Below are 13,169 nucleotides of genomic sequence, written 5' to 3' on the forward strand. Positions count from 1 at the left end.
TAATATTGGACTCAGCCGCTACACTTACTGAATAGGCTTATGATTGAAATACAATCATATGAATGTTCCATTTGATAAACTTGATTTACTCAATTAAAAAAAGCTAAGGTTACCCTGCAGAAACACATTGAGTTAAGTGTATCCACATTCACCATTTTAATACATTTCAGGGAATATCCTCAAACTTTAGAGTATATTCTTTCAGAGAGGATCCTATTTTCAGATAAAGCTAAAAACACACTTTGTATTTTGTGAATAATATTTGGTCTCAGGGAGACGTTTGTACCTGGAATCTGCCTTGAGTAATCCACAATAATGCTGTGAAATAAAAAAAAATGCACATTTGAGTGCAAAAACTGAATTCAAACACAGTTTTTAAGAGTCAAAACTGTTTCTAACTCACAAATCAATCACTTTTTTACTAAATTAAATATTTGGAATAAATTATGCAAAGAGTAACAACCCAGTTTTGAATTGGTGCATTGAATCATTTGGCTCACATTTATGCATTTAGCAGACGTTTTAATCCAACATACATTTTTTGTTTCTGAGTATGTGCAATCGGACCTATGACCTTTGCGTTGCTAGCGCCATGCTCTAACCACTGAGCTACACGAACGCATTACCCTCAAAATCAATAAGAGGGTGTACTCCTCCATTCATTTGAAACAACAGTTGCCAATGAAAGCTGTCATTTGTCAGACAAACGAAAAAAAGTACACTTACCCTCTCTCTTCTCTCAACAGGTAGTAGTCTAGCTTTTGTTGAAACTAGTAACTTTGTATTAGCACCTAATGTTTATGACATATCGCTTCTTGCTCCCTGAACTCTTTGTAAGTCGCTTTGGATAAAAGCGTCCGCTAAATGACTAAATGTAAATGTCATTTGCAGCAAAGGGAGTTAGTCTTTATTAAAGGAAAAGTTCACCCAATATTTTAAGTTAACTTATAGTTACATATCTTCATATTTTTCTTTTCCCTTTTTTGAAAATATTTGTCACTTTCTTTACCCAAAATACATCCATTATAAAAGTAACCCAAATGACTTCAGTTGCTTTATCGATGGCAAAACATTTGGTGTATGAAAACAAAGAAGAAATGTATTTCTCACACGTACCTCTCGTTGCGCTTTAAAACACATGCGGGATGGCCTGAGGTTTAAAAGAAAAAAACTTAAATTTTGAAGTTAACTAGTTTCTAAAATGGTCAAACGTTAGGTTTCCATGCATAGCCCCAAAATGCAAAAATATTTAGATGAAAAAGTTTGTTTCTAAGCCTGCTTAGACAGCCCAACCGGTTAGTCCTAAATACAGCATTACCAAGTGTTAAAGGACCAGTGTGTAATTTTTTGGAAGATCTATTGAGAAAAATGCAATATAATATCCATAACTGTGTCTTCAGAGGAGAATGAAGAGCTTAAATAATTGTATTTCCTTAAAATGACACTGCGGGTCCCCTTGCATGGAATTCGCCATGTTTCTGCAGTAATTTTAAACGGACAAACCCCTCTTTACAGAGCAGGTTTGATAAATAAATGTTATAATAAATGTTATCTCCTTCAGGAAAGAAGCGAAAACGTGACAACATCTTTGTCCTGTGTCAGCGCTTAAAAGGGGAGGATTGAGCCATTGGTTACAATTGCTGTGGTCATGTGAAACAATGTAATGATATTGATCCTATTCTATTCAAAGGATCTTGTGAGAGAAATGCCTTTTGTGCTGCTATGTTTTTCAGGCCTATATCTCTTGCAGTGACTGATCTAACAAATCCGATCACAAGTTGGTCACAGGAGGCACATGGTAATACAAGGTGTGAACGCAATCTTTCTTGGCTATCCACTTGTGACTGGATCACAGACTTAATAGGTGTAAACAGTGGCGACTGGTGCCTCCTCTTCAGGGGAAGCAGGAATTCAAAATACGTGTTCAGCGCTTCAAGTGAACCTATGTGCATCAAGCATCATGTCAAAATACATGCCTGCTGCATAACGCGTCGAATGTTTATGATAAATAGACGCTCGCATTCAGAAGACACTGCTTTAACACTTTACCCTGATTACACATGAGACACAAGAATCTAGCAAACGCAAGCGTCTCTTTTATTAAAAACCCTTTTGACGAGTCTGCAGAAGGCACGTATTTTGACATGACGTGCCACACACATGACGGGAAAAATACATGTTTTGCAGAGCTTCGCATTGCTGCTTCCCCTGAAGAAGAGTCACGGATCGCCACTGGGTGTAAACAATGGGTCAAAAGGTGTCTGTAAAGCGTGAACTATGAAACGTGTTGCATATGACTACCGTTATACTCATTCTAATCTATAACATTACATAACGCCTGTACTATTGATCCTAGATGCAGAACTCAACCGCTCATGCTGGAATAGCTTTTTAACAGCAAACAAAATAAATTACCTTAGTAAGTATCTAAATTTATGGACGCTTGCGTTCCGCACCAAACTAATCGTCCGTATCTGGAAAGGCTATTGATGAACTACACATTTCCCATTTAATACTCATTATTTTCACAGAGAAGTGAAGGAGGTTAGTGAGATATTAATAGTCCACACAATGTCTAATCATAGGAGAAATGAGGAAATGGCAGCAGGGTGCAGAGGGGTAAGATGATTAGATGGCACAGCATGATATCTGAAGGGGTGAGAAGACAAGCTTAAAAATTCAACTGGACATTTTTTCTACCTATAGGGGAGACATCTTGAAGATTGAAAAGAAAAACGAAACTTCTAACAGCTCTGAAGTTCTGATGCAGAGCCCATGGCAAAGACTCGGCTCTCAGTGGAGAACTGATAGTGTTATAGACCACAATTTACTGCAGCAGGTCGGATCTTGATTTCCTTCCATTTACAAAGGAAATTGTTATTTTCTACTGCAACACTTTCTAAGCTGCATTGATTCCAAAAGTATTTTTAGTTCAAAAGAATCGATTAACTATCCCGCTGTGGGATGAATCACAACTTAATCACAGTTTGATTCAGACCAAAATGATGCACTTAAAACTGCTTTTTATTTTTATAGAAATATTATTTCTATTTACTGTTATCTGCAGAAAATGGAAATTGGAGAAACAGGTGTTTTCTATGCGATATCCTTGATTTTGATCAGTTTCCATGTGTCTTTCACATTGCTTTTGGATGACTTTATCACTTTTGATTTGGTTTGATTTTGTTGAAATTTTAATAGACGCTGGGCTGTAAGGCCACAATACATCTAGAAATGCTGAATAAATAAAAATTTTGAATGGTTTCTTAATTTCTTTTGCAGCTGTATATATATATATATATATATATATATAAACTCAAATGCATACGTTGCAATGTTTTATATATGGAGTTTGGTTTCAAAATGAGATAAAACGGTCTGTTCTGGTCCTTGATTCTGATTGGCTGAGCGGAGTTCTAAGCCGTTATAAAATACCCTGATTTATAACGGCTGACCGCACCACATAGCCTAAATTTTATTTAATTTACTTTATTTTATGAAACCTGCTACGCACATGAAATAAACGTTTTATAAAAGCAATATTTTTATTGCTTTACTAAAATCCTGTTTTTTATTATTTTAACACATTTTATTGTGTTAGCTAGCTGTATTTTTTGAGTGATAATGACTAAAATCAAAACAAACCAACTGCAGTTTGATTTATATTAATTCCATCCATCCATTTTCTACCGCTTATCCGGGGCCGGGTCGCGGGGGCAGCAGTCTAAGCAGAGATGCCCAGACATCCCTCACCCTAGACACTTCCTCCAGCTCTTCCGGGGCGATCCCAGGCCAGCCGGGTAGACATAGTCCCACCAGCGTGTCCTAGGTCTTCCCCGGGGTCTCCTCCCGGTCGGACGGGCCCGGAGCACCTTCGGGGAAGGCGTCCAGTAGGCATCCGTAACAGATGCCCAAGCCACCTCAGCTGACCCCTCTCGATGTGGAGGAGCAGCGGCTCTACTCCGAGCTCCTCCCAGGTGACCGAGCTTCTCACCCTATCTCTAAGGGATCGCCCAGCCACCCTGCGGATGAAGCTCATTTCAGCCGCCTGTATCCGGGATCTTGTCCTTTCGGTCATGACCCAAAGCTCATGACCATAGGTGAGAGTAGGAACGTAGATTGACCGGTAAATTGATTTATATTAATTGGACTGCAAAATGAAATAAAACAGGATTTTTGAAAGATTATCTCATTATCCGAACCAAACTCTTTATATATATATATATTGCAACACATGTAACTGAGTTGTATATATATATATACAACTCAGTTACATGTGTTGCAATATTTTATGGAAACAGTGTTCGCTGCTGAGCTCTTTAAGCACAGTTCACTTTCACGATTGGTGGATCAGCAAAGATCTTTCTTCAGAATTATGGGTAGTGTAGTTCCCCCCAAAAAGCATATTTTTTATATTTCTTACAAATCACATTGATTTGTGGCTTCTACAAGTTCATAGTTGGTCTGTTTTTAATGGTTTATGCTTTACAAAGCCTAGTCCTCCATGCATTTCTTAATGTATTTTATTTTGTTGTATTAGCACACATTGTTTCTTATTGTTCTTTCAAGTTCTTGACTTATTAAAGGCAAGGATAAATCAAGATCAATGGATTCTGTTCTTGAATCAGGATTCGGCACACTGGTAGTGCTAAATGAGTTACGTCTCTTTCAATTCAGTCTATCGACTAGGTGAGAAGAATAAGAGAGTGAGAAGAATTAATTTACAATTGAATTACTGTGCATCCATTTTAGTATCCAACATGTTTGACCCAAATTGGACTTCATGGTGCTTTATGAGAAAAGGGAAAGGTTTAAACCTCGAAAAATGTTCTAGACCAAGTTTTATGTTTTCGACATATGCTTTACAAGTTGCCAAATTGATAAGCAATTGTAGATATTGTGAAAATTCTTCAACCTCCCCAACATCAACAGTAAACCTGATGTTAGACTGCTTTTCCTTGTCGTGGACTGTATGATATGAGACACCTTTTTAATTTAGGCTAAAAGATCTTTCTAACCAACACAATCTCACAGGAAGTCAAAGCGATTTTAATAGGTGGCTTATTCGATTTGTGCAATATCATTTAGTACGATTTGCTGTCTTGACAGTGATGTTAGGTTTACGGTGGAGCTATGGGAGGGGCTTTAGTATTGTTTTTTTAATAACCATTCAAATTTAAATGAATTTGCCAGCTTGTTCTAAAAATGCATTTATGAAAATGGTTTGAAATGGGACGCACTGACATGTGTTACTGAGTTCCATTAATAGAATCAATGTGCGTCTGCAATTTGCAACATGTCCATGAAAGCTTTAAAAAGCCCACAGATCGACGATCATTGTTCAGCCACTTTGCAAAAAGTCAGCCATTCTGTGTGACAGACCACCTGAGGCATCAGATGAAATAATACACACCACAAACAAATTGAAGAATGCAAAACAGCAAAAATTGAACAAACCCCTTCCTATTTTCTCAAATGTAGGCAATGAATGTATACCCATGAAAGAATTGTCGGGTATTATCAAACTAAGAGGGAGCACAACAGATGTCATCGATCAAGAAGAGAACTGCAATTGAAAATCCAGTGAGGGTATGTGTAAAGATGACATGTTAAATAATTTGTCAATAATAAAGCAGGTAACATGGTTTAACTATGGTATTTGTGGTAAAAACCATATAGCAAACACAAATTGGTTATCAATCCCTGGCTGACTTTAAAACCATGGTTAGTCGGGGTCTTTTATGTGTTTTTATTCTAGTCCTGCAGCCCTCATTTACATAAATCATATTCATGACATCAAGTTTTCGAAGTGATTTAAAGTCAACTCGCGTGTACTCTACCTGTCAACCGCTATAGCGCTCATGGAATAAATGCTCGCAAAGACAGAAGTGACGGGGAAAAAGTTGTGAAATTTGCAGTAGGATTCTCCAAAGTACCAATCGCCATGCGTGGCATAAACAAAATTGATCAATGTATTGAAAGCGGCCATCGATGCGTCCGAAAACGCAAGGTTGAGCAGAAAGTAATTGGTGACAGTTCGCATGCGTTTGTGCGCCAGAATGATCCACATCACAATGAGATTTCCGAACACCGCGACGGCGAGGATGGAGCTGTACGCAACAGACCAGAGCGCGACGCGCCACGGCGGCTGCACGAACTGGTTCGTAAAGTTACCCGTTAGGTTAGATCCGTTTTGTGGCGGTGCCATGGCGAAAACGTTCCAAAATTACAAAAATAACAACAAATCTCAAAGAAAGCAGAGGTTGGAGACTGCGCGCTGTTCCAGACTCCCGCAAGAAGCCTTTCGCCCAAGCAAAAAATGGTCACTTGTGGTCGATCTGTAGTGTGGCTATGCAATGAAGGATCAATCGTATCGATATTTAAACCGCTTTGAAGTTTTTGAAGGTGCGTAATTGTGGATTTCCTCCTGTTGAACGCAGCCACGAGTGCGCAACACAGACTCTCTGGTCAGATGCAGTGACTTGCACAATATGTGACAAGCTGATTTAACTAGTGCTACAGGGAGAGAAAATGATCGATTCCCAGTGCTGAGTTAAAGCAGTGACAAGGACAAATGGGACCGGGTCCCTGAATTTAATCAATAGATAAAATACATTTAGAAAACAGGTTAATGGCAACTAGAATAGAATTTGAACATCAGTTTTTCGATTAGGGTTGTGCAGGAAGGAAAATAAATGATGGTTAAACTTAAGGGAAGACATCATGATGGAACAGAGAAGAACATTTTTTGTTTCACTGAATTCCTAAAATTGTTTAACTATGCAGCACACAGTCAATGATCCAAATTTTGTTAGACAGTGAAACTTGCGATATTTAAAAGAGCTTCACAGGCATGTCCATAAATTGCGAATAAAAACATGCAATGATGTTTATGAAACTCGTAATGCCAGTGTCAAATTCCTTCCTGGTTCTATAATGTTCATGCTTTTCATTGTGGGTAAAAATATTTATGACATTAAATCCAACCCAGCAGTTTAATCCAAACCATTGCCTAATATGTTAGTCACTCTCTGCATAGCTCTGCAGTTGTTTTAGCACCCCATTACCTGAAAAATGGATTCAAGGAGATTTAGTTATTTTATTGCAACTGCATGTAATGATCTGTGGTGGCAGATGTTCACCGTTATCAAACAAAACGACTCTTACTAAACATCACTTACATTTATTTAGTCAAGAACACAGTTTATTATGATGGTAACAGTTAATCCAGATAAACAATTCCAAACTGAACTGATAAGGTTCTAAACAAGTGTGGTTGAGTGGAAATCATAAAAATATGTGTAAAACTGCTGACAGAATCATTTATGAAGAAGTGATTTAGATTTTAGATCGTTTTTGTGTTATCAGAATACTTGATATTCATCAATTACAATTGCACGTTTTGAGATTAAAAGGGGTATATGACATGGCTAAAACAAATATTATCCTTTGTTTTAGATGTAATGCAATGTGTATACACGATTCAAGTTAAAAAACGCTGTATTTTCCACATACCATGCATGTTTGTAACGCCTCTTACCATATTTGAAACGTCAGGTCCCCAAGTAATTTAAATGACAGGTATATGCCCACCTTACTTGCGCAAACATTTGGGTGGTCTTAGTCAAATTATACCGCAAACTGACGTAGATTTGTGGGGGTGTGGTTACACGAGAATTTTCAGGCAGGGGTGAGCATTCGCTTTTAGATAGAATGCATCTTTTGTTCTGACACTAACATTTTGCATGGGCAACTTATAACACACCAAAGACACAGAAAAACACATATTCACACCATATGACCTCATTTAAACAATTGCTGTCTAAATGTTTTAAGTCCCGAAATAATTACTAATACAAAATAAAGCGATATTTTCTGTCTTATTAGATTCAACTTTATTGTCATTACACATATACAAGTACAGTGTAACGAAATGTTATATCTTAATTATGCAATAAACATAAGAAATGTAGTCATGTGGTAATTTTGACTAAAATAAACCCCATCAGGGTGATACAAGACATTCTGATTACACCATCTGGGTTTATTATTAGCAATAACAGCTGTTCTCCTGTACGTACTTTTATTAAATGCAATGTAATGGCTTCAACCTCAATCCCATATAGTTTTAAAATGGACAGACCCAACCCATGAGTTAAATTAACCCAGAAAAATTTTATATTTGACCCTGTATTTGGGTTGCAAATAACCCAACATTTTTTAGAGTGCAATAATCAAAGTACCTTAACTACAGATTATTTTTGTTGTTGTGAATGAAATGCCAAAGGCTGACATTAAACAGCATTACTACTGTGTTTTCAAGCATTTGAGCTATGGGACCTGTTTTGCATTGCAAATGTGCTTCCCTTTCGTTGTGGCTATACAGTCATCTGCTACTCAGAATATGGATTCATTATTCAACAAATATATGTTGTAAAACCAATGGTGAGAGATCAATGTACATAAACCATACAATGTAAGTCGCTTTGGATAAAAGTGTCTGACAAATGCATAAATGTAAATGTATATGTATTAGTAGGTTGCTGAATATGATAGCAATTATGTCATTCATGATGGTTGAATAAAGCCCCTTTTCCAACAACTCAATCAGTCAAAAATAAACTGTTCACACTAACATTCTTCATATTTCATCCACCAAATGCAATCGAAGACGAAAAGAGGCTAAAATATGTTCCACCCTATAAAATGGGCATCTATGGCAAAAACATGCTTTTCGAAAAAACGTACTGTCATAGACAAAACTACAATGCTAGAAACTTCTGAAAGGTACATGGAGTACAAGAGGTCAGAGTTCGCTCTCTGTGTCTTAATAAAAGGTAAGGATTTCCCACCAGACTATAAATTCTACCAGTCCACGCCTCAAATGTCATATTCCTCCCATGTCGTGCATGCGAGAGGATCAGTAAAATAAATAAGTAAATATCTCTGTGATAGCCTCCCTCTTTGTTCGGGACAAGGATATTCTCCTGAAGTGGTGATGCTTTGCCGTGTCTGCCAAAGCCATGTTCATATTGCTTTCTAATTCAACATCAACACTATAAAGGACACTGTATATATAGACTAGATCACCCAAGTCTACTTCCCAGAACATGGAGAAAGGCAGGGTGAGGGATTAGTTGCCTACAGAATGGTAATCAGAGCACAGAAGAAAATAATGGAGCAATTACAGAAGAGTGTTTCATTGCCTGCTCGTACCTACACAGTGAGGTAAATTATTCAATTGCCCAAAAGGGCTGATGGAGGGAGAAACAGAAAGTGGCTGGGGGGATAGCAGGGGGCTGGAGAAAAATGCTATTTCTTAAAGATAACCTGTGGCACGGTGCCAAAGAAGCCTCTGTTTTTTAAAGAGCTCTTGATGATTTATATATAATCTAATGTAGTAGAGTTCATTTAAAGCTCTAAAATTTTATTTGTGTCAAATATGTTTGTATAAGACTAATTATTACAGATGTTTTGTGCTCTCTCTGTAAGCAAAACAATAACTCTTCGTGATCAATACAACTGAATGCATTTGGTCAACACCAAGTTGTTACATTTTGTAACTACACCATTGTTTCAATGTTAAAATGCAAAAGGCGCCATACCTCCCAGAGTGCACTTGGGCCATGAACATATCGGTCAACTCTTAAAAAATGTATGGAGGTTTCTATTCATGGGCTACATGTAGGGTGACCCCGACATCAGGGACTACCACACAATACCTCCACAGTTTTAATGATGGTGGGAATGCTAGTAAAACAGACGTGTGTTAAAACACACTTAGACTGCTCTTTCTTTCAATTACCACATTCATAAATGTCAGGCGGAAATACACAGGTCCCTCCTAGGCTTCACCTGTCACCCTTTCTGATTCAGCCCCAGGGTCACAATACCAAGAGACAATCACCAATGTACACAAACATTCCCATAAGTTTCCCCTTGTGAGTACAGAGAATAAAAGCGGGTTATAAATACTGTGCATTAATCACCAAATAACACATCAGAGGCCAAAATGCACTTGTCACATGTGATAAACTTGCATCCTGAAGGCAAAATAATTCATGATGTAGTTTGCAGCCTGAAAAAGCTACATTTCACATTTTCCTGAAAATGCGAATAGGATGAGTGAATGTAATTGTTGCACATTTTCTAAACCCCATCTTAAAAAAAGAAAACACCTTGTTATCTCTGAAGTCAAGGGTCATTGACCACATTGGAAGGTGCTGTTGTCCAGACGTATGTGTGCTGGGTGAAAAGTACATCTCCGACTGGTTAATATTTAAAGCTATCTGAAGGACATTATTGAGTCTGTTATGCAGTTATTCCATCCATAATCCTGCAACTGTGAGGCATTCCACAGAGGTGCCCTAGCCTTTCTATCTGCCCTTGTTTTCAAAGATTTTTCTTCCGTTTGCATTTCAAGCATGCAACCACTTTAGTTTTTTGGTATTGTCAGTCACAATCGTAAATACTTAAAATTGATGGTTACAGTAATGGAGGCTTTTCAATGAATTTCAGAAGCTTGCCAAAGGCACACCAACAGACAAATCTGTTCAGTATGTACCTGGAGTCTAACGCAGTGCATACTTTAGCCTGAGTTCCAGAAAACAAGTGTAATAATGCTTTCATTTCACAAGAGCTAACAACAAAGCATGAAACAGAAAGTGATCAAAGCAAGGCTTCAGAGCCTCCTGACTGAGTTTGTATATACACCAGCATTGTGGACTATTAAACTTATTTATTTGTTCATGTATTTATTGAAAACTAATAGTATCAGTCAAATTTTAGGAAAGATTTTTTTAGTCTTATGTCTGAGGCATTTCTGATTGGTAATTGTCACGAACTGATGGAAGACCCAAGAGCAGATGTGTTAAAGTTCAGTTTATTGAAGGCAAAAAATAAGGCAAACAAACAGGTACAGTCGGAGAAATGCGGGAGGAGGCAGGAATCGTAGTCTGGCAGGCGTGGGTTGGTCGAGGCGTTAACAATGTCCGTAAAGGGAGAAGAGAGAGCGTAGTCAAGCAGGCGTGGTCAGGCCAGGTGCGAATCGATACTGGGAACAGATGGCAAACTCTAAGTCGGGAAGCAGAATCGGTGAACCGGGAACACAACTTCGAAACGGCAACTCCTGAAAAACAACCACCAGAACGAGCTGGGGGAAAACAAGATTAGAGACACGACACGACACGACACGACACGACACGACACGACACGACACGACACGACACGACACGACACGACACGACACGACACGACACGACACGACACGACACGACACGACACGACACGACACGACACGACACGACACGACACGACACGACACGACACGACACGACACGACAGATTGCTGTTCAATAAAGGAAACAACACACTGGCAACGGAGGAGACAGTTGAAGGAGAATATAAAGCAAGGGAGGTAATGAGAAAATCAAGACCAGGTGCGCCAAATGAAGAGAGCGTGAGTGGAAACAGCTGAGCGTGCGCAGAAGTGAATGGTAAGTCAAACCTGAACCCTGACAGGTAATAATGTATCAGGTTAATATTTGCAAGCTTGGAATAAAGAAACCAAATCTTTTTGTCAGTGAAAGTTTTTTGTGCGTAAGTTAAGTTACACTTTGGCCATGTGCGCTGTGTCGCAATGCCTCATAGCCTTACATTGCTGTTCAAAATCGATTCCCAAACTGTGAAACAAAGCTACAATTTCAACATATTTGATGATTTTAAGTGTTTCTTCAATAGTTTTAACTTTTCTTACCTCTGTAGAAACTAAAGCGGCTCATTCGGTAGTCTGAAATGGTCGGGAACTGATCTGAAAGACAGAGATAGAAACACATATGCTGCTGAACATAACTGATCTAGCCAAATTCCCTTATTGAAGCACTGTTTTTAAGAAACATCTATTTAAAGTAATGTTTGAGGCCACAGAAAAATCTTTGCTTTGTTTCACAGTTTGGCTTAATCTGAGTTGAATTTAATTTTTGTTTTTGTTTATAATTATTTTACCTTATTTCAGCTTATTTTTGAGGCAACATATCAGATTATAGTTGAGTTTTTCCAAAACGTTTTAGGTCAATATTTTATTTCATTTTCAATAAACAGAGACGTTTTTAAGGTTTTAATTTTAGTAGACTAATAGAACCTTGGTCACAAACTATATACCATGCACCATTTTTGATTCGTTTTCTTTTCATGAAGTACTGTAAGTACTAACCTTCTGATAAAATCACAATTACTTCTGATGCACATCCATCTCTTGAAAAGGTTTCAATTTTAATGTATGTATGTCATAAATTCAGTCATCTTTCGTCAATTGACAAAATAGAACAAAATAGAACAATACAACAGCAATACAAATAGAACAGTTCAGTTACAAACTTTCAACTTGAAAAGTTTCATCAATATACATCGTATTAAGAAACAATTGCAATAATACCATGTATTTACACATTTTTCATAATACCTCTGTTTCTGATCTATTTGTATGCCACTTTAGAAACAATGCAAAATTGAAATAAATCTGAATTGAATTGTGAGTCAATTTATAGGACAGAATGCCTCTTATCAAATTTTGCAAGTCAAGCCACAAGATTTGTCAAGCACTTTCTAAAGTAATGTCTTAGGCAATGTTTATCTTGTTTAAGGTTTCAGTAGTGCTTTGTATCACAAAAGATATAAGCATCAGTCAGGGCAAAATTAATTTATCTGAAACCAAGTGGCTAATACATTTTGTGGCTGGCAAAATTAAAGCCTGTAATAAAACAGGCAAAACAAGACAGCTGTACACAGACTTTTCATTTGCAGGCTGTTAGAAAGCTTTCTAAGTCTGTCTCCAGTTTGAACACGTTGATGAAAGCTTTAGAAATTACAAAAGAAAGTGAAAACGTAGATACTTGTTCTTATTCACAAAGTACCAACCCTATAGATCTTTAAATGGTACAGTGTAACCATGCTTCCCACGTTCTCCTTCTCTTCCGCAGTCACAAAGGCCACATGGACAGTATACATTGACAAAACTCTTCCTCTCACAAACACTCAGCTAAATGTAAGTGACATTGGCATCGCTGAGATTTCATGGCTGTCACAAACACATCTTTAAAAATGGAAGCTTTCAAATGTGTAGCATCAGGGTGCGTTTTTACTCCCGCTGTCAAAATCACGTGGTAGATTCA

General features: G+C 37.7%; 1 protein-coding gene across 1 annotated transcript in view; it reads right to left on the minus strand.

Annotated features, from left to right (window-relative positions):
* tacr3a (tachykinin receptor 3a) overlaps positions 1-6,473 on the minus strand; it is a gene marked incomplete at its 3' end in the record, with an annotated part of 30,875 nt that extends 24,402 nt beyond the window's left edge. Inside the window, exon 1 of the mRNA XM_079461598.1 lies at positions 5,841-6,473. Coding sequence (XP_079317724.1) covers positions 5,841-6,208 — 368 coding nt within the window. The 5' untranslated portion in view covers positions 6,209-6,473. The remainder of the gene's footprint in view (positions 1-5,840) is intronic.
* Between the last annotated feature and the right edge of the window lie 6,696 nt (positions 6,474-13,169).

Source organism: Barbatula barbatula (genome assembly GCF_947034865.1).
Source record: "Barbatula barbatula genome assembly, chromosome: 8".
In the NCBI taxonomy this organism is placed as follows: domain Eukaryota; kingdom Metazoa; phylum Chordata; class Actinopteri; order Cypriniformes; family Nemacheilidae; genus Barbatula; species Barbatula barbatula.